The sequence below is a fragment of the Thunnus maccoyii genome, chromosome 19, assembly GCF_910596095.1.
Source record: "Thunnus maccoyii chromosome 19, fThuMac1.1, whole genome shotgun sequence".
Taxonomy (NCBI): domain Eukaryota; kingdom Metazoa; phylum Chordata; class Actinopteri; order Scombriformes; family Scombridae; genus Thunnus; species Thunnus maccoyii.
The window spans coordinates 23874741-23896022 of record NC_056551.1 but is presented as its reverse complement, the minus strand read 5'-3'; the positions used below and the strand labels follow the sequence as shown (position 1 = coordinate 23896022).

Sequence of the window (21282 nt, the reverse complement as noted above, 5' to 3'; positions counted from 1 at the left end):
GATTATTATTATTATTTAGGAAGTCAGTGTTAAAACTCCCGCGGCTAACGTTTAGCTGTTTGGTGTTCCTGTGCAGATTTTAGAGAGCTCAACGACATTTACAAGTGTGGTAAGTTATTCTACCTTCTGCTTTATCGTGTTTTGCTTAAAAATCTCTCCCAAATGCTCTGCTTTGAACACTAATTTGTGTCCAATTTTTCCACATAAAAGTTAAATTACTTAATTAGAAAAAAATCTAGATATCTAGCCTACTCCTCACCAGTGATGGAAAGGCATTCAGATCATTCACTTAAGTAAATAAAAACAAGCAATAAAACAATGTAAATATGCTCCATTATAAGTAAAAGTCCTGCATGAAAAATCCTACTTAAGTAAAAGTACATAGACTAAGTATTAGAAGCCAAATGTAGTTAAAGTATTGCAGTAAAAGTAGTGGTTTGGTCCCTCTGACTGATATATTATTATATATGACATCATTAGATTATTAATAGTGAAGCATCAGTGTTAGAGCAGCATGTTACTGTTGTAGCTGCTGGATGTGGAGCTAGTTTCAACTACTTTATATACAGTTAGCTAGTTTAGTCCAGTGGTTCCCAACCTAGGGGTCGGGCCCCTCCAAAGGGTCACCAGATAAATCTGAGGTGAGATGATTAATGGGAGAGGAAAGAAGAAAAAAACAAAGTTCTGATACACAAATTGTTTTCAGGTTTTGGATTTTTTCTCAAATCTTTGATTTTTGGTAAATTTATTGATAAAATCATAAAAACACAAAACCATGATGAAAACATAACACAAAAAAATCCACAAGACAAAAGACATTAAAAGTGCCTGTACTATACACACAATTCAAACAGTAACAATGTAAGTTAAAAGCAAGAAAAACAGCAACAAGGAAAATAGAGATAAGAAAAAGAAAGTGCTATATGCATATACATGCATGTATATGCAATATTGCACAAGTCAACCAAAACAAAACATCAATAAAAAATAAAGTTTAAAAAGCAACAACGCAGGAGGTAATGATTTAGTGACACACACAGGGAGTATGATGTTTCTTGACACATCTTAGGAAGAAATTGTTACAATTAATCTTACTGTTTCTATGTCAGGCGAGAGGTTTGACAAAAGCAAATGAATGATGTGAAAGCAGTTAAATTCTCCTCACTTCCTCTCTTAGATTACCTGATGGAGGATCTAAGATGTTGACTTTAACACATATTTGAGTGGAGAGGGACTTTAATGGTAGCATCCTGTATTAAAATGGATGTTGTTCTCCTTTTCACAACTAGATGGCAGTATGTAACAATCCCATGAGATCAGAGGAAGACTCAAACCTCCATTTGCCAGGGAAAACCATATCATTTGGGGTTTTCTAGTTGTCTCCCCTTGCATTTATTCAGATTATAAGTACAATTCTTGTGATTATTTGTTTCTCTTGTATGATTTCAACACCTTGTGACTACAGTTTCTCTTTCTTGCTTCCCCTTTATTTCTCTCCTCTCTCCCATGACTTCTGCGTTTATGTTGACCCGCTCTCCCTCCGCATCTTCTACTCCTCCACTCTACATGCTATCCCTCGCTGTGTCTCCCCTGTTAACACACAAATACACACAAACACCAGACACACAGTCACACATCACCCTAGCTGTGTCTACTCCTGCTCCCCCGATTGAGACGACACGCGGTGTAGGGCCTGTGACCTTCATGGTGGCTCAGATCTGTGGCTGGCACTGATTTCTGATTTAGTGTCAATCCGCCGCGCTTGTCAGGGGCTGCGAGGTGCTTTCCATGCGGTAATAGAAAAGCTCAAGGGCAGCTAGAGAAAAAGGAGGAGGGTTATAGGGAGAGGGCTTGGATGAGGTGGAGTGAATGGGTTTTAGATGCGAGGAATGGGTGAGGCTCTGTTTGTTTAACTATCTGTCAGATATGTGAAAGAACATGTAGACTGTAGAGAAATGTTTTCAGTAAATAATTAACTAGAAAGATGTGAAGGAATGTGATCCAAGAGTCTACAGTCATGCTACATCAGCAAGCTAACATGCTCGCAATGACATTGTGTACATGTAGGGCAGCAAGTAACAATTATAGATTAATCTGTTGGTTATTTTATCGATTAATCGATGTGTCATTCGGTCTATAAAATGTTGATCTCCCTTTTCCCAAAGCCCAAGGTGACATCCTCAAATTGTTTTTGTCCTGAACAACAGTCAAAACCCCAACTATTCAGTTTACTATCATGTATGACAAAGAAAAGCATCAAATCTTCATATTTGAGACGCTGAAACAAGCAAACTTCTGGCAATTTTCCTTAAAAAATTACTAAAACAATTATGAGATTATCAATAGTTGCCGATTAATTTTCTCTTGATCCACTAATCAATTAATCGATGCAGCTCATCGTTGCAGCTCTACTCAGTTGGCTTCAGAGGAAAAGTCAGAGCATCGCCAGCCTCATTAGGATTCATCCACTGGGAACCACGAATCTCTGTATAACATTTCTTCATAGTTCATCTAATAGTAGTTGAGATACTTCAGTCTGGACCAAAGTGGTCTGATTGACCAAAAGACAGACTGATATACAGACCAGCGTTGCTAAAAGGGACGTAGAAAATGCAATAAGACCAGGATGGTGCCAGGAAATGAGGTGTGAGAGTAAAAATTTCAAAAACACATTATAGGGATGAGAGAAAAGATGAAGAGAGTTTATGAAAAACCCGGCGAGAAGAGAAGGGGAAGTGAGATAGAGATTCAGTAGTTCATATGGGAAGAAATGGGAGGAAAAAAAAGAAGCAAGTGGTTCCTCAGTGCGGCGGCCTTGGTCTGGAGTAGACGAGGTGTCAGATATGACCAATGGCAGGAATCAGCTAAGAGGTGAAGTCATGATGCACTAAACAGAGTCAGCGCAAAGGAAAAAAGTCTGCCTGCTCCCTCTGATCTCATCCCCTATCTCCGCCCTGTAAGGAAAACAAATGGTTATGATGATGGAAAAGGAATTAAGCTGTAATTTAACAATGGGCAACAACAGTATTCAATAACGGGTTCCCTCCAACGCTGTCCTGCGGGCTCTTGTAGAAGAGAGAGGCTCTTTCCTGACCAACACACTTCACTGTCCCTCTTCATCAGGCTTTCACTGTGTTCTGCTTTACCTACTGTGGGGCGCTGCCTCCACGTGGGATCTGCACTCAGACCTCAACACGCAGGGTAGCACCTTCATAAGTCTGCAGGATTTGTTTTGTATGTTAATAACACAGGTTTCACTCAATTGTAATGCTACCTATTTCTGTCAGTTCACCCTAAAAGAGAAGGGAAAAGTTCTCTAATTCGCAGCCAACAACTGATTTAAATAAGGCTGGTCTTGTTCTCATTGATGGCTGTTTCCCTGCATGGAAAACTAAACAAGTCAATCAGAGCTTTGTTGGTGGGAGTAAGAATGGAGCCATCATCTTCCTGTACCTGATAGACGTAGACATTTCGTCCACTATTATTCACTTTTTTATAAGCTAATAGCAATAACTACATTTTATTTATAGAGCACTTTAAAGATACGTCACACGGAAGGAAAAATAATCTCTATATAAAACACACTAAAAGTACATTGATCAGCAGGGGACATTAAACATTAAAGGCAGCTTTAAAAAAGTGAGTTTGAATATGGACAGGTTGGTGCAGCCGCAAATGTGTTTTGGGAAAGAAGTGATTGCTTAATTGTTCAAATGCTCTTCAGTGTGTACGTCAAATAGTGAACGCATCATCCTTCATGATGCCGTGACGTTTTTCAGTTCAGGCGTAAGATCTGTTGTTGGTTCAAACTGTTATTTAACAGGAACGATGCACAATACGCTAACTGTACCAGATATAGCTAAAGGCTCATTTACATGTTTTTCCATATATGCATTGAATTATTGTTTGAAAAGATTCAATCGAAGGATCCTGATTTGTTTTGGTTGACTGATGGTGATATGTAGCGTATGTTGAGTTTTAATGTTAAGATTTTTGTTTTGATGAGATTTATATAAAATGCATTGCAACTGAGACAGAGAACACTGTATCCATTATAACAAGACATTTCTGTCATGTAAACTGAATGTTTTGAGATTAGTCTTGAATTTTTGGAACCGTACATTATGATTCGTCATGTGGCCATCCTTGTTATTGTTGCTGTCTAGTGTCTTGTAAGCTCATATGGGCCAGGCGCCAGAAAAGGTGTAGGACACTCAAATAAACAAATCAATAAATCAATGTATTCCCTGGGCAGAGGCCAAGACTTTTGTACTGAACTGTTACATTCAGTTCGGTACAAACCTAGACTCAAACAAGTATTGTTTTATAAGGTTAATGGCTCAGCAGTCACTTATTTGCAACAGAGTCAACACATCATGATTGTGTGTGGATGTATGTCTTTTAATAAGCTTTTAAGGAAGTAACATATCACAACTGAGCTGACTCAGTCAGTACGTCTAAAAAGCTACTGATTCACTAGTGACAATAGTGGTTCAGTAGATATGTTCACACGTGTGCTGAACACCTCTAGTGTCAGCAAAAATAAAAAATAGTGACCAAAAAATGGCCACAAGTATGGCTGACATCAACACCGCACTAAAATAAGTAATAGCTGGCATCCCAGTAGCCTACTGGTTAAGACACATGCCATGTTACTGCAACGTCCGTGGTTCAACTCCAGTCATGGACCCTTGTTGCATGTCATATCCTGTCTCTCTCTCTCTCCCCTTCATTCCTGTCATCTCTCAACTGTCGCTATCTAATAAAAGGATAAAATGCCCCCATAAAAGAAATAACAACATCTAAATCTGAATATTTCTCTGAACAGAATGACAAATGTTAACTGTCTTTGCAACTGTTGCCACAGTTTGTTTGACTGAAAATGACATTGATGGGACAGATACGTGAGACTTACTGGTTAGGGCAAACAGAAACAAACCGGAAAATGGCCTACATGAACACTGAATATTCATTCATTCATTATTCTCTGACTTAATAATGACATGAAAACCAAAAGGCAACGGATATAGTTTTGCTTTTAATTGCTGAGATTTGAGCCCCACACCAATACAATATAGAGGCGAATGGGATCTAAATTTCCAAAAACATGTGTCCTGGATTCTCTGGATAATCCTGGAGAAAGTCTTCCTACAGGAAAACTGAATCCACAGGTCTGCTGATTATCCAGAGTAACACAGACATTATTTCTAGAAAGAGATGTTGCTGCTGAATTTTCGAAATTAAACATTTTAAATGCTGAGACATTAAGTCATCTTTCAAGCAAAATGCCAAACATTTGTTGGTTCCACCTTCTTAAGACGGCGTAGAATTTGCTGCTTTCTCTTTGTCTTACATTCTAGTAAACTGATCTTTTAGTTTGGACTGTTGGTGGGACAAAACTAGGGCTGCAACTAACAGTTATATTCATTATCGATTAATCTGATGAATATTTTCTCGATTCTTCAATTCATCATTTGGTCTAGAGAAAAATGTCTTATCACTGTTTCCCAAAGATGCAACCTTAAATGTCTTGTTTTGTCCCGACCAACAGTCCATAACCCAAAGATATTCAGTTTACTGTCACAGAAGACTAAATAAACCAGAAAATATTCACTGTTCAAGAAGCTGGAACCAGACAATCTTTGTATTTTTCTCTTAAAAAATGACTTAAAACTATGATTTGATTATTCAGATAGTTGGGAATTCAGTTTCTGTCAATCTACTAATCATATAATCGACTAATCATTGGAGCTCCAGACAAAACAACACATTCTTAACCCGTTGTGTCCCATTGTAATGGTGTAGAGGCAGAAATCACAGAGACAAATATATATATTCTGTTTTTTGGAATTTTGATGAACCAACCCTTTGGTGAGGCAAAATTAAAACAAAAAAAAAGATGTGGATCTGACTAGAATATACTATATGGCTCATGATGAAGAGGATGATGGTCTAAAGCTGACCAGGAAGGATGTTTGAGTGTATTCAAGCTTCTGTCACTTTGATTTCTCACATGAGTATGACTGTAATTGCTGTGTTTCAGTCATCATAGGTTAATTATCAGCCTTGACCTACAGTGTTACGTACACAGATGTTGACACTCACACAGTTTAGACATGTGGATGACAGGATTGTTTTTGTATAATCCCAAAAGTTAAGAGATATTACAACGCCATAATGTGAAGCTGCCCATTTTCTTTTACTCTGTATCTACTGATCATCACTGTCTGTCTCTCACCCCTCCTCTCCTCTCCCTTTCCCTCCCCTCCCCTCTCTCATTTGGTGACCCACTAATGTTCTGTTCATTTTCTCTTATGAATAGATAATGGGCAAAAATCAAATCTCTTCATTTGCATGTAATACAATTAAGACCTTTTCAAACAATGACAAATGGAGGGAGCAGCGAGATGTCAGTCAGCCTCATCAGTGAGAAGGCAAAGACAGCATCGGCGAACCTCTCCATTTTAACGAAAATTAATAAAACCTTCAAATGGAATTTTCTCACCACCATCTGGAATAACAATCGCCGAGACACTCTTAGACTCTGGCTGTCAAATAAAATTAAAGTTCTCATGAATTTGAACTCATAACGAGGATGTGAAGCCACCAACATACCTCTATACCCCCCAAAACCCAGAGGATTAGATTTTTTTTTCCATCAGTAATAATGGGATGTATGGCCCCAAACTGACTTCATAGATCAATTTCTCTCTTTCTCTTGAGTTGATTTAAGGACAGACATTGGAAACATAAACTTTGGAAAAAAGGTCCAGCCCAGGTGCTGAAAGTATTGGTGACTTCTGGCTTTATGCAGGTACAATAATATCAGCTCCAGGTTCAGATTATTGCAATTGCAGTTCATTTCTACTTAACCTCTTCCATTCCACCGCTATTTTGGAGCAAAAATGACTAAAATGACATACCCAAAATGTAGCTCCTGAACCATGGTGACTATATGCATACATAAGGTCTTCCCAGAAAGGGAAACTCTCAAAGTTTCTTGTGAAAGTGTTAGAAACACTCTAGGTGATACAGAAACAGAGCAGAATGTCTTTGAAGTCTGTAAAAATTTTAAAAGTTAGTCTGCGTTATAACTACCTGTCACTAAGGGCAAAGTTCAAGGGTAGCATGGGGCTGTAAATTAAATACCAGAAAAAATATCAAAGATGTTCCTTTTTGTCTCAGCTGGCCGGAGGGGGGGTTGTCGGTGTCTGTGGTTGATTGACATTAGCTGGCAGCCTACCAATGTTATACCATACAGAACGGAGACAAGGTAAACATAAATGCTGTTGCTACAAGTCATGGACAGTGTCGCTAACAGGAATTTTGAAGAGCAACAACCAAACCAGCTTTAGCAGGAAAGCTAATGTGGGTCTGTGGTGCTTGTGTAGCAGGATGCTATCAGGCTCAGTGTGACCGTCTACTCTACCTATGATTGAACAACACATTATCGCTTTGTGCAAGACTTGAATGGGCTCAGTGACTTCATGTAGTCTTGTCATTTTTTTGTACAGATTATACAAATGAGATATAATGTGTTAATTAGTGAGTTTTAGAGGTGCTGGTATGCAGACTTTGTTACTTTTGGACAGAGCCAGGCTAGCTTTCCCCCCCCTATTTCCAGTCTCCATGCTAAGCTAAGCTAAGCTAAGCTAAGCTAAGCTAACACTCAGAAAGAAACTGAATATTTCCCAAAATATCAGATTCCTTTAATTGTTATTTTGGTAAGATAATCACAAATATGTGGACTACTGATATGGAATTGTTTTAATTTCTAATACAGTAATGCATATTCATGAATATGAATTCACATCATTTCATTCAGGCTTGTTATCTTCCCCTTGCCAACATAACAATCACATACACACACAAACAAACACACATTCATGCACACCTATACATGCATACAAACGCACACACAAATTCTCTGTCACACACACACACACACACACAAACCCACACACAGGAAAATTAATGAGCTCTCATTCATAATCCAGGATAGAGAGAGCCATATTCACCCTTGGATGGTTTATTGACTGATTTCATTTATTTGTGTGGAATAAATAGGAGGTAAACATTGGCTCGCGCTCACATTTTCTGCGACACACTCACTGCTCAGCATTCTGGGAGAAATGATCCCACCAACAGCAGGGTCACTGATTGGCTACCTCGTCGGTGTGTGACGAATTACCCAATGAGAAATAGGTTACCCATTTCCACAAACTAATTAACCTGGGTGATAGTGAAACAAATTATTACATTTATGTAATATTATTTCACATCTGTCGCTAGACTGCAAAAATCTTTATCCCCACGCTTCCCCGCCCCCTGATCGCTTCTTCTTCTCTGTGATTATAATCACATACAGACATCATTAAAGCCTACGCATACTGTATGCATCCGTAGCATAGTACACGAAGATTGTATTTTCATAAAGGAGTTCACTCTATTTCAGCATTTTAAAAATAAAACTGAAATTTCTTGTAATTGTAAAAGTGTATTTATATAGGTTAACAAGCACGTAGTGCAATGGTTTCCAACATGGGGATCAGGACTCCTTCAAGGATCACAAGATATATCTGAGGAGTCACGAGACAATCGACAAGATAGGAAACAAGAAAAACAAAACATATTTCTGAAACACTTTCTGTTTTTTTACAGTTATTTGCTGTTTTATTGTAAAATAAAGTTTTATCTGTGAAGAAGCTTTGCCAGAGTATGTAGTAGTATGTTTTACAATAAAACAACAAATAACTGTAAAAAAACAGAAAGTGTTTCAGAAATATGTTTTGTTTTTCTTGTTTCCTATCTTGTCGATTGTCTCGTGACTCCTCAGATATATCTTGTAATCCTTGAAGGAGTCCTGATCCCCATGTTGGAAACCATTGCACTACGTGCTTGTTAACCTATATAAATACACTTTTACAATTACAAGAAATTTCAGTTTTATTTTTAAAATCATGCTATCATGCTCCTATCATGCTTTTTGTGATTTTCTGTTTGTTTTACAGTTATGATATCGGATGATAAACAAAAACTTCCAAAACTTGAGGTGAATATATATAAAAATGCTGCCTGCAAGTCCAAAGCCAGGGCTTCAACCTGCTATGAAAGCTTTGTTTGCAAAGTTACCTCTAATTGCTTCACGCACATGCCCACAAACGGCCATCCATCGGTAGCCTTTCTTGCTAAGGTTGTTCCATGGGTTGTTCACGTTGCCCACTGTCATATTTCAAATCGGATTCAGGTTTGAACATGTACGGATGTATATGAGAAGTTTCTATTTTAAGTAAAGAACAAGAAAAAGAAGTGAAATCCTACTACTGTTTGTTGACATAATCTCCAGAGCTGGTGAAAGTCCGCCAAGTGTTGGCCAATCAGGCCAGAGTGGACTCAGCAAGAGGGTGGCCTTAAAGAGACAGGAGCTAAAACGGCCTGTTTCAGACAGAGGCTGAACTGAGGGGCTGCATAAAGGGCTAGTATCAGATAAATAACAAGTTATTAAACTGTAAATCATGCAAAGATATTCCAGTAGAGCCCCAGAATATAAATATAGACCTAGAAATGTGCATTTTATGTCCCCTTTAAAGCAGTTGGAGGTTTCATCCTTAAACAGATGGTGACTATTAGGCATATGAACAATCACACAAACCTGAGACACCTTTTTACATCCCCACGCAGGTTTTGAGGGTTTAATCTCATGCCATACGGTGTCACAGAAGTATGTAACTTGTGGACCAATTGATGTGTGAGATTCTTCTACATTGTGATGATACTAATATAATAATAATAATAATAGTGTTCTCCATGGAAGAACAAGAGGAGCTCATGGTTGTTGCACATCTTCAACTGTCTAAAGGCAGGTGGCATAAAACTGGTTAACCAGGCTTTGTACGTTTGTAATATCATTTCAACATGCAGTTTAATTTGGGTCTGACAGCTGATTAATTAGATCCACTTAATTTGTTCTTTATATACTGCAGGTGTATATAAATTAATTAATTTATACTTTTTTTCTTGGATTTTCAGAATTATTAGATAGTATTCAAAGATTTCCTTGCTACAGTCAGGTTAGTTCACCTGGGCTTTGCAGGTTATAAATACTGGCCCGTTCTTTCTGTCCCCTCCTACAGCTGACATCCACCCTGAATCACCTTTTGCACGTCCACCGCACATAACCCACACATCCAAGCATTGCTTTCATTGCTGGTGATGCTGATCTTGTTTGTTTTGTGTCAGCAAGAGAAAATGATGAGAAGATTGTCAACTTCTGTGCATTTATAGCTCTGCCTCGATGATTGAAGCCTCCTTCAGTCATTATGTGAACAAATCCTGTTGGCCGTTGTTTTATTATTAACATATGAGCTGTGGAAATCTGATTACGATTTTTTTGCAAACACGGGATTCATTATTTCATTATTTCAGTGTCAAAAAATGCCTTCAGAAAATCAGCTGATTGATTCGACAGTAGTCATGATTTTGGTTGAAATATCACACAAGGTTCACAGCAACTGGTTTTTCCTTTTGTTTCAGCTTTTATATGGTATTATTATTATTTTGTCATTTTAGCATAAAGATAATGAACTATTATCTATTTTCAGGTGTCAACACATGAATGATCTCATCACTGTTTTTAAAGACCCTGGACCCAGAAGCAGAAGAAATACTGAGACTCTTTACTTAAGTAAGTGAGTAAAAGTAAAATTACAAAAGTATTATTAGCAGTATTTTGTTTGTGTCTACCTGCCCAGAGACTGCAGATGGAAATTAGCTTGTAGCTAAATCTGCTGCATCTCATCTCACTGTGTGAGAGTTTCTTTTGTACATCATCACTGGCAAATAAATGTAATAAACATGTAAAATGTTAACAGTAAAAGTACTCATAATCCAAAATGACCACTTTCAGCGTGTTATATATAAATTACTGGGATATATTTTATATATATATTATTGATGCATTAACATATAAGCAGCATTTTAATGTAGCTGGTTGAGGTGGGTTTTATTTCTGACAACTTTGTATAATATCGGCTGGTTTAATCTTTAATAATGCATCTTTTATGCATATTTTATTACATAAATATCCAATAAATGTAGACGAGTAAAAAGTACAATATTTAGTAGTGAGTTAAAGCACTGCAAGTATAAAATAGCATTAAATGGAGATATTCAACACTGTTTTTGCACCACTATCCATGCACTCTATGTCTTGAAACTTGAACACTGTTTTTACCACTGCTGCATTTTAGAGTTGCCAAACAAAATTTCATTGCAGCATCTACAATGACATTAAAATGATCTTATGTCTTCAAGTAAAGTACAATACCAAAACATTAAGTCCAGCACTTGATCCATCGATTACCCAGAGGTCTGCATTTCTTAGATATCTACATGTTCTAGACTGAAGTTATGTTGTTAAAGAACATTTACATTTGACTGCTTTATCCTCGCTTTACTTGTTTGATCTGTGTTGCTGTTTAAAGCCTTAAAATTGCTTTTCACCATTTCGCTGTGGACTTATAGTTGAGATCACACATCTGACACATGATTTAGAAAAGTAGGAGGCGAAACCTGCAATTTAAATCCACCACAGATAAAAATTTGAAGGTTACCTGATATATTATGTTTGGATTAGAGGTTTAAATCGAGTGACACTGTGGAGTCGGGACATTAAGGTCGTGTTGGAGTCGATTAAAGCTGCTTATAATATATATATTTTTTAAATCTTACATCTTGACGCTGTCCATTGAAGGATCAAGTGTTTCTAGTGCTTCTAAATCTAATTTTTTTTTTTAACATGAGCCCTTCATCTGCTTCAAGAAAGGAGGTTTGATTCATGATGTGACATAATTGAAAATGATTTTTATTTGATCATTTACATTTAATTGATATAAACATGTCCATGAAACAAAAACGGTTCAAACATTTAAGAAAAGTCATATTTGATCATAAGCACAGACATAATTTGGAAACATAAGTTATCACAAACTGACCAAATGGGAACAAGAGTGCTTCTGCTACACAAAACATCCTATATAACAGATTATAGTTAAGTCAGTTTCCATGTCTTAATTTATACTGTTTCCCTTATTTATTTATTTAATTTTTTTTTTTTTTTTTTTGCCTTGGACAGCACATGCAGTCAAGTCATTTTCCATGTTGTCCTGATTCCTTTCAAACCAGTTTCCTTCTCTGTCCTCATGGTGAAACTTTCATATTCTCATTCTTTTAAAACCTCCAGGTTCCTTGTTTTCTGCATGTCCACTGTGCATCCCTTTGGCCCCTTCAGAGCTGCCTGCTGTGCAGCCAGTGGAAAAAAAGGGATCTGTAACCTAGTTTTTGTATCTCAAAGTATCCACAGAATTTGTCCTCAAAAATAAAACCGTCAGTCACCAAGCAAATGTCACTGAAAGCCCTGCAAGGCGAGGGCTGCGTGTGTCAAGGAAATAAATACTGAACAAATGAATAAGTTAATTTAAATAGACAAATAAATAACTGCCATATGGCTACATGCGAAATAATAAATTATAGCTTAAAACAGAACCAGCCCTATGCTTGATAACGGCCTGCAGGCCTGATAAATAGCTTCAGTTTTCCCTCTTGTTTGTGATTGGTCGTTAACGGGAGAAAAAGACGCCAGGTGTGTTCTGCGATTTGTGATGTGAACAAGAATTCCTGGTTGTATTTTTCCCGGTGCATTGGATGAATAGGAACTAAATGCAGAAGATCTCTGTATGAGAGAAAGAAAAGCTCTTGGCGGTGGAACCTCGTCACTAGGTGAAACTCATGGATACTGTGTGCTCCAGCGCTTTGCGGCGCAGAGACGCGATGCTTGTCCCTCTCCAGACGTCACTGTCCGGGGAACTACACAGCTGAGGCGAGCCGGTCACGTTGGTCGGGCCGGACAGGGATGCGGGTACCATCCCGGGGAAAGTGGGTTGGTAAAGGTGCGACTGAAGCCCGGAGCCGTTCGACGACATGTTGGATAGACCCATGGAGTTGGGCGGCGGCCCGGCGCCGAGGCTGCACTGAGACAGTGACTGCGCCATGGCCTGCTGGCGGCCCAGAGCCGGCGGTAGCTGCAGCTGGGACACGCCGGGCATCCCTGCCGTGGCCCAGCGGGTGTCGTTAGCGTGGAAGGAGCAGAGGCTGTCGCCCATGGCCGCTGCTGCCGCCGCGGCTGACGGGAACTGAGGCAGGCCGTGGTGCGTCGGCAGGAGCGTCCCCGGAGCCCGGAACACATTGGTGGTCTTCTTGCGCTTCTTCCACTTAGCGCGTCGGTTCTGAAACCAGACCTGCAGACAGACACATGATGAGTTTCAGGAGGAGCAGATGTCATGTCTGCTGGTGCACTGACAGGCCATGTTACTGCACATAAAAAGGTTAGAACATCATCATCATAATGTGAACAATAAATCAGTCGAAGAAAAACACTGATTTATGCTTTTTCTCCACCATCCTATCAGCTGTCATCTATTGACATTGTTGAGACGCACGTGTAAACGTTCTCAATAAACAAATAAATTAATTCATTAAGGTTATTACGCTTAACACTGAAAAACGTCCAAAAAAACAGAAGTCACATCTCCAAAAATGTCATAATAAGCATTTGTTTTGTTTGCTATTTTTATAATTTAGTGTGAATTTTAAGAATTGGAGAATCTAATTTGACTATTTCCTTTACATACCTCATATTTTTAATATAAGAGATTTGAAATTATGTTTTTAATTGCTGAGGCCAGATTGATTTTGGTGCAAAATACATCATTTATTTTAAACAAAATGATTATTTTTCTTTGTAAGGAGCCACTGAAAAACCCACGCGCTCACATAATAAAGACAACGTTACTGCTGTGACACACAGCCTGCTCGCAAAACAAGACTTTATTCCGGGAGTCCTTGAGCCTCTGCAGGTTTGGTTGTAAGCAGCCAGTCTATGATTAATGTGGAGATTTGGTTGAGAAAGTGGGGCGCAGTAATAAGAACGGGACAATCTCACTCTCTTCCTCCCCTCTCCCTCCCAGTGTAGCCAGCCGTGAAATCCGGCCTGAAATGCATTACACTTCAAAGGAAAGAAAATGCAATTTCTCATTCCGTTTTAAAAAAAAAAGACAAGAGTGCAGCCTCAGCGCGTCCGGCATGAAGACGCACAGAGAGCAGTGACAGACAGGCCCATCGCTGAACCGGCTTCTCTCCTTCAGCATCATTTCACTAATTCTTCTTTTATGTAAATATAGAGACTGAATGGACCCATACAGTCATAAAAATGATTATCAGGGTATTATTTCACATGTGAGCGACTCGAGCGCATTTGCTAGTTAATAAGGCGGCGACGCTTTAATTCCTGATGTTTTATGAGTTGGGTATTTGTGCAGACCGGATGTGAGAATAAGCCACTTAAGATAGAGAGTATTATTATTATTATTGTTATTATCATGGCGAGTGAAATACAGTTTAGTGAAGACTGGAGATTATTATCACTGTGTTCAAATATCAGCCATATTTATCAGACGGCTGTAATAAAGCTGCAATCATCATTAGGTTCCCTGTAGATTCATTTACAGGAGGTGAAATGCGCCAGTTTTAAATCACACAGAGGTTAAAGTCTAAGAATAAAACAAATCGCTACAACTAGATCTTTAGTTAAATAAGACAAAAAGACACTTAAGTTGTTTTTATATCATAAATATATTTTTTTTCTTGAGTTTAAAATCTAGTAAAAGTGAAATGTCAGCATGATTTGTTTGATGCCGGTAGAGTATTAAGGTTGCACCAGGAAAGTAAGTGAACTTGTGATAACATGTGTCATGTTGAAGCAGGTGTTTAATCCACAGGGTCGCCGGTTCGAATCCAGGTAAGACTGAACTCATCACACCTGTGACCTATAATCAAATGACTAAATATGGACGATGATTAAAGCTGCAATAGTCGTGTGAAAGTCTTGATTTTTTTTTATTTTTATTTTTTATTTTTTTTTTTTTTTCGCGGGATAGAGTTTAAAATTCTCGGCTAGCCTGAAGATGTTTATTTTATATTTTAATAGTTGTGTTTTCCTGTTGAAATAAATGATTTCACAGCTGAATGAAGATGATAAATAAATGTTGTGTGTGTGTGTGTGTGTGTGTGTGTGTGTGTAAATAGTTTAATTAATTTTAATCCAATACTAAATGTCCTCGATAGCAATTAAAAAAATGTCCTACATTTTGTTTCTCCAAAAATATTCCATCACCGACGGCTGAAATTCAAACTTTAATTTTACAATTACGAAACAATTAAAAAGCCATTTTATTAAAGCAGCTTCACTTTGTTTTTGTTTATTGAAAGGAAATGAACGAGTGATGCGTTTTCAAATAACGCAGTTTGAATTTACAACTGAAAGGTTCATCATGTAAACAACGAGTCAACGCGATAAAGTTGAATTGTTGGGTCACAAAATGAGGAATGAAAAGCTTCCCGTTAGATTTCATTTACACACGCTGCACTTTTTAATTGTTTCATTAGTGTGACGCTGTTGGCTGTGAGCTGGTTTTTAGTCGTTGTATTTTTGGAGTTGAAGGATATTTAGTGGTAATAAACAGCTGATATTTAATTTTTAATGGCTTTTTTTTTAAATCATTGACAATAATAAATTGTATGTGACGCTGCTTTAAAATGATATGTGAGCCTTATGAGTGTGAGCCGGCACAGATTGTGTGATTTTTTTGATGTGAAAAAGCATCTCAACAGTTTGTGCAGCGTTTAGTTTTTAACTCATCATCCACAGACGCTTGAAAGCACATTTCCAGCCGTCCTACCTGCACTCTGGACTCCGTCAGGCCGATCCTCAGAGCCAGCTCCTCCCGCATGAAGATATCTGGGTAGTGCGTTTTGGCGAAGCTCCTCTCCAGCTCGTTGAGCTGCGCCGGAGTGAAACGGGTCCGGTGCCGCTTCTGTTTCTGGGACTGCTGGCTCGCAGACTGGTTGGAGTTGTTGTTGTTCTGCTGCTGCTGCTGTTGTTGCTGCTGCTGCTTCTCTTGCTCTTTGCTGTTCACCTGCACCGGGTTGGATCCACCGCCGCTGCTGATATCGTCACCCGGGAGCATCGTGGCCCCTTCCACGCCGTCCGGGCCGGGGCCGAGCTCCCCGGAGTGTCCCGGGTCAGGTCCCCCTCCGCCGAGCCTGCACTTCAAAGCCTCCCTGTGGCCCAGGAGCTCCGCCGCGGCATCCTTCATCCCTGCACAGACAACCACACCTGGTGAGATTTGAACTGTAAATAGTTCCTCTACAGCACAGGAGGGAAAAGAACATGGTTAGACAAATATTGCAGGCAAGCAACACACTTTACAGGCAATAGACACAAATCAAGAGCTGCTGAAGCGTTATTTTTTTTTACTGCAGTAGAAAATGCTGCACATGCAATAAACAACCCAGTTCAAACTTAGCACACAAATGCAGAAATTAAAAAAAAAAAAAGACTGCAGCTCTTTTTGATAGACACAACCACAGCATGCACATTACAATCTGCTCCTTAAATACTCTTAATTCAATTCGATCAGACTGATATCTTAGAAAATTGTTAAATCAAATTACGCAGTAATATAATAATAATTACTTTTCCAATGAATTAAGCGAGTTTAGCTTCACTCCAGTCGCATTAAGATGATATAAGAAGCAAATTGACAATTTTCTGAGCTTGATTTAAGATTAGAAGTGCCTCCAGCTTACAGTAGAGTTGAAGACCGGAGTTTGGTGATGATAACTCACCGAGGCGAGCATCCAGGAGGTCGGCATGAGATAGCATTGCGCACCGCTCCAGGGCGAAAATGCTATTCCAAAAAAAATCTCTATGACTTTAACCTATTTAAGAAATATATATCGCCTAAATGAAAGCAAATTCGGTTTGTGGTTAAAAGGGAGGTTCGTTGCATTATAATGTAGTTTAGAGAAATGGGGAGGCGCTTAACAACGGAATGAACCCGTGAGCTTCTCCAAACGAGGACCAATCAGAGTTGAAGCCTGAAGGTATATCAGCTTTAGCCCGAGACCCCCGGCAGCCCTCCTCCCCCTCCCTCCTCCACCCTCCTCTTCTCCATCCTTCTCACATCCACAAGTTCATTCCTCCTCATTCCTGTAATTGGCTTTGATTTCTCCTCCAAATTACATCCAATAAAATAACCTGATTTAATATCTGTGTGAAAGCGTCGACCCGTTCAAGAAATGTTGGATCACCACAATATTTGTTTAATTGTGCATGCTGCTCTGCTCTCGTTTGTATAGTCAGCTGCGTGAACAAGAATTGGGAGTTATTCGTATGAAGAAGGACCACATGGCTGCAGGAACATCACACTGTACACCTTAAATATGAACTCTACAAAGCTGAATTTATTATTATTATTATTATTACTATTATTAGGCCTCATTATTTCCTTTTCTACTTCTTCTTATGACATTTGTAGCCTCCCTGTTGATATTCTCGACCTCTTTACGACACTAAATACCTCTTGGAGACGAAGTGAACCTCCTCTAATATCCATGATTTCCCAGTCAGCCAAACAACAAACTTTATATAATTCCAACCAGGCTCATTTTCAAGGCCATTAAGCTTTTATGTAATTAGTGGCAAATCTATAGGCTTTTATTGCAAATATCAGAGTAAAATCAGTATACATTAGTGGTAATTTACTAGTATTTAGGCCCAACTGTCAAGAAGGGAGGGACTTGGTGTAAATGATGTGTGAGCAAATTAAGTGCATAATTCGGCGGAAAGTGGAGGGAGAGTTTAACATGAATGCTCGCCTTTGATAAAGGGACACAGTTAATAACACCGCAGGCTGCGAATAACCTGACACCTGAACAGATAAATAGTCTTACATGAGCAAACACACGGTCGTGGAGGAGGGCAGGTTCTTTATTTTTTGTTTCATAATGTCTCCAATTTATTTTCAGTCAGACAAGAAAAGCTTAAAAAACTCCTTTTGTCAGTGAATTAAACTCAATTAGCTCAACAGCTTTTTTTTTTCTTTTTTTTTTGCAACACACATCAACCAGTCTGCTAAATATTTAAGGACACAAAAAAAAAGAGAAGAAAAAAAATCAGACATGCTTTAGACAGATGTCGGGACGTTTTTGAGAGAGCAGGTTTATTTATTATGTGCGCGGGGGGAAAGTGGCACAAAGGAGGCGTCCGAGCGTGAACCCCGGGGCTCGTTTTTTGGGGTTTCTTTTCTTCATCCATCCAGGCTTTCAATTGCCTCTGCTCATCTTTTTATTTGTCTGCAATCTGGTGGCACGACAGACCGGGATGGATGGATGGAGCGGAGTCGTTGTGCGCGGGAGTCTTGCTTTTCGGGAAAAGCACCGGGATGTGGAGATTTGCGCTGCGTCTTTCTTCAAAAAGGAGGAAAAAGAAGAGAGAAGAAGATGCGCACTTTGGGAGATAATTTCTTGTCCTGTCTGTATATCTGTTTTTTTTTTTTCTTAGAAGCTGGACTTGGAGGTTAAAAACTGGAATTACGCGCCATTAATTCAAAATTAATCCTGTTATAGCTATTTTATTCTCTTAAAATGAGGATGTAGCCAAGGAAACATCAACTGGTTTGTTTATTTCACAGAATTATATATTTTTAAAAAGATTTATGAAATTATATAGCCTCCGCTATTCGAAATTATTACTATGTAAAAAAAACTTTATAGCGTTTTCCTTATTTTATGCAGCTTTTTTTCCTGGCGTGCTGAAAGCCATGTAAGGATAATTTAATATCATCACATTGCGGGATGATGGATTGCGCGCTTCATTTTACGACTTTTCAATAGCTCACTGCTTTTATAGCTGCGCAAACAAAAGTGAATGACTCCTCTCATAGCAGCAGGTCATATTTAACCCAAACAACGAGAGAGAGAGAGAGAGAGAGAGAGAGAGAGAGACAGAGAGAGACAGACAGAGAGAGAGAGAGAGAGAGAGAGAGGAGATCATGAGATGTCAGGAAGCAGATTTGTGCTAAAGTACTCCAAAACAAACATCAGTTTATTTGACTTTTTTGTGTAAAAGCTGCAAGGCTAAAAAAGAAGGGGGGGGGGGGGGGCATATTTTTATTTTTCATGGTAGATTAAGAGCTTTAATCTCCGTTTGATTGCTCCAAACCTGTAATACAATTTATTTACCTGATTGGCTGCTGAAAATGCAAGATTTCTTTGGAAAAGCTGAATGAGACAACGCTTATTTCATTTCAGACTAAAATCACAAAAACTAAATTATCGTTATTATTCTAACTTTTTTTTATTATTATTATTATTTTATTATTATTGTGTGATTGTTTTTCTCCACGTGAACCAATTTGCTGCTTGATAAATGACTCTCCCTGGAAGTTGTTACTCCTATTGTGCAGTGTGTGTAGTGTATTTAGGATTAGTTCAACTAATTCAAAGGCATCTTTTCACTTAACAGTGCCAATAGATTGTGTGTGTGTGTGTGTGTGTGTGTGTGTGTGTGTGTGTGTGTGTGTGTGTGTGTGTGTGTGTGTGTGATGAAGGTCTTGGTTTTGCTGAGCTGATAGGGCTGTAATTAGGGTAAACAAGGACCAGAGCACGGTTAACGTCTCTCCCCGGCAGATTCCACTAACATGCTCACATCAATCTTATCCATGATATAAATAAAAATAGACAAACAAACAAATTCGCCCCCTGCAAGTTAATGCGGTGCATCTGAGTGGAAAGTAGACATTTTCACGCAGTTGTGGAGATGAGGAGTGACTTTTAATAAAACTGCACGAAAACAACAGAAAAAAAATGTTATGTAGATGGTGTGTTTGAGGCCATTTTTGCACAGAACTGAGGGAGAAGATTCACGCGTGTGTGTGATTGTTGCTGATGGTTCACAGGTGATAACCTGGCGGGGCTTGAACCTGTGACCTCCAGGTTACAGTACAGGCTTTCCAAACTCTTCTCCTCCCGTTGCCTTCCTCTCTCTCCCTGATCCGCCTTTTGCTCTCTGCATTCACTCAATTAGAGATTTCTTAGGAGAAAAATAATCGATCTTCCATCTGCACAAGCCCCAGTTTAACAAATGAGATTCTTGTTTCATGCAGCTGATTTGGTGACAGTCTGGGGGATTAGGAGTAATAAATTACTGTGTTGAAGAAGAGAAGGAGCGGCTGCCGCTGATGCTGCAAACACAGCGGTCTGCTGTGCGTCCAGGCAGCGGTAAAGAAAGTTTGACATGGTCAGACTTCAGAGGCAGAAAAAATTGGGAAACCAAAATTAGGATTTATTTCTCTTGCAGTTGCACTTTTAATATCAATAGACTTGATGATAGGCTGTACTTTGTCTTATTCTATGTAAATTATTAACAACATTAGTGGTGGAGGAAGTATTCTGATCCTTGACTTGAGTGAAATTGGCACACATTAAAAATCACTGCGTCAAAATTTACCCAATTTGGATCAATAATACAATACTTTATTTTACAGTTTGGTTATTAGCTTGTTATAATCCACTCTACTCTTTTTAAACTTATGTGTCACGGTTTGTTATTGACTGTTAATAACTTGTGTATATTTGAATGTCATGTTCACATCATTTTGTACAAGAAACAATTGATTTGTGACTGTTTTCAGCTAAAACTTGAGCTTGCTGTGTCTAACCTACTGGGTCAAAATAACATAGGCCTATTGCTACTGGGTAAAGTTGACCCAGTGTTGCATTGGTGTTATATTGATCCAAACTGGGTAAAAATTTAGTGTAATGCCACCATTTAAAAATACTCCATATATGCTACGTAAAAACCCTGCATTCAAAATTTGACTTGAGTAAAAAATGCAGTAGTAGGCTACTATCAGCAAAATGCACTACTGTATAAACGTGAAAGTACTGACTGTGCGGGCAAAATGTGTTCTGCCATTGTTATGTTGAATATATAACTATTAGGCCTATTATTACAGCATTAACATGGAGTCTAACAGTAGGCTATTTTAATGTTGTAGCTAGATTTGGTAGGCCTATAGCTAATTTAAATATTTTATAGCCTATATTGTGGTCATAATTTTTTAAAATCTTCATCTGAAAAGTAGGCCAAATAACTAATGTACAATGTTCCCACCTGAATTGTAGTTAAATGCAAAGTAACTTAAAATTAAAATACTCAAGTTAAGTCCTACAGCCTACCTCAGAATTAGCTTCTTTAGTTACTTTCCTTTGCTGTACAAAATAACCTTTTGTGCTATTTCCACTCATTATTATCTCCCATTATTAGACCAGAAATGTCAGGCAACCAGCTCCAAGGATAGACTATATGTAGGCCAATTGGTT

At 38.6% G+C, this 21282-nt stretch overlaps 1 protein-coding gene and 1 long non-coding RNA gene across 2 annotated transcripts; one reads left to right on the top strand and one right to left on the bottom strand.

Annotated features, from left to right (window-relative positions):
* Window positions 1-24: 24 nt before the first annotated feature.
* Window positions 25-15848, top strand: LOC121885180. The gene is made up of 3 exons (XR_006092483.1): window positions 25-109; window positions 10602-10684; window positions 15764-15848. It is a non-coding gene; the product is annotated as an uncharacterized LOC121885180 (long non-coding RNA).
* otpa (orthopedia homeobox a) lies at window positions 11379-16789 on the bottom strand. Its single transcript, XM_042394375.1, has 3 exons — window positions 16744-16789; window positions 15795-16213; window positions 11379-13295 (listed from the first exon to the last, which is right to left on the bottom strand). Exons 1-3 carry the CDS (start codon window positions 16778-16780, stop codon window positions 12774-12776), a joined length of 978 nt encoding a protein of 325 aa, XP_042250309.1. The 5' UTR covers window positions 16781-16789; the 3' UTR covers window positions 11379-12773.
* Between the last annotated feature and the right edge of the window lie 4493 nt (window positions 16790-21282).

Bases quoted from the DNA above. Each gene is read 5' to 3' on its own strand.
- otpa (XM_042394375.1), bottom strand. From the start codon at position 16,780: ATGCTATCTCATGCCGACCTCCTGGATGCTCGCCTCG. The intron at 16,214-16,743 runs GTGAGTTATCAT...TTGTCTGTGCAG, and splicing joins CCTCCTGGATGCTCGCCTCG to GGATGAAGGATGCCGCGGCG. The intron at 13,296-15,794 runs GTAGGACGGCTG...GTCTGTCTGCAG, and splicing joins TGACGGAGTCCAGAGTGCAG to GTCTGGTTTCAGAACCGACG.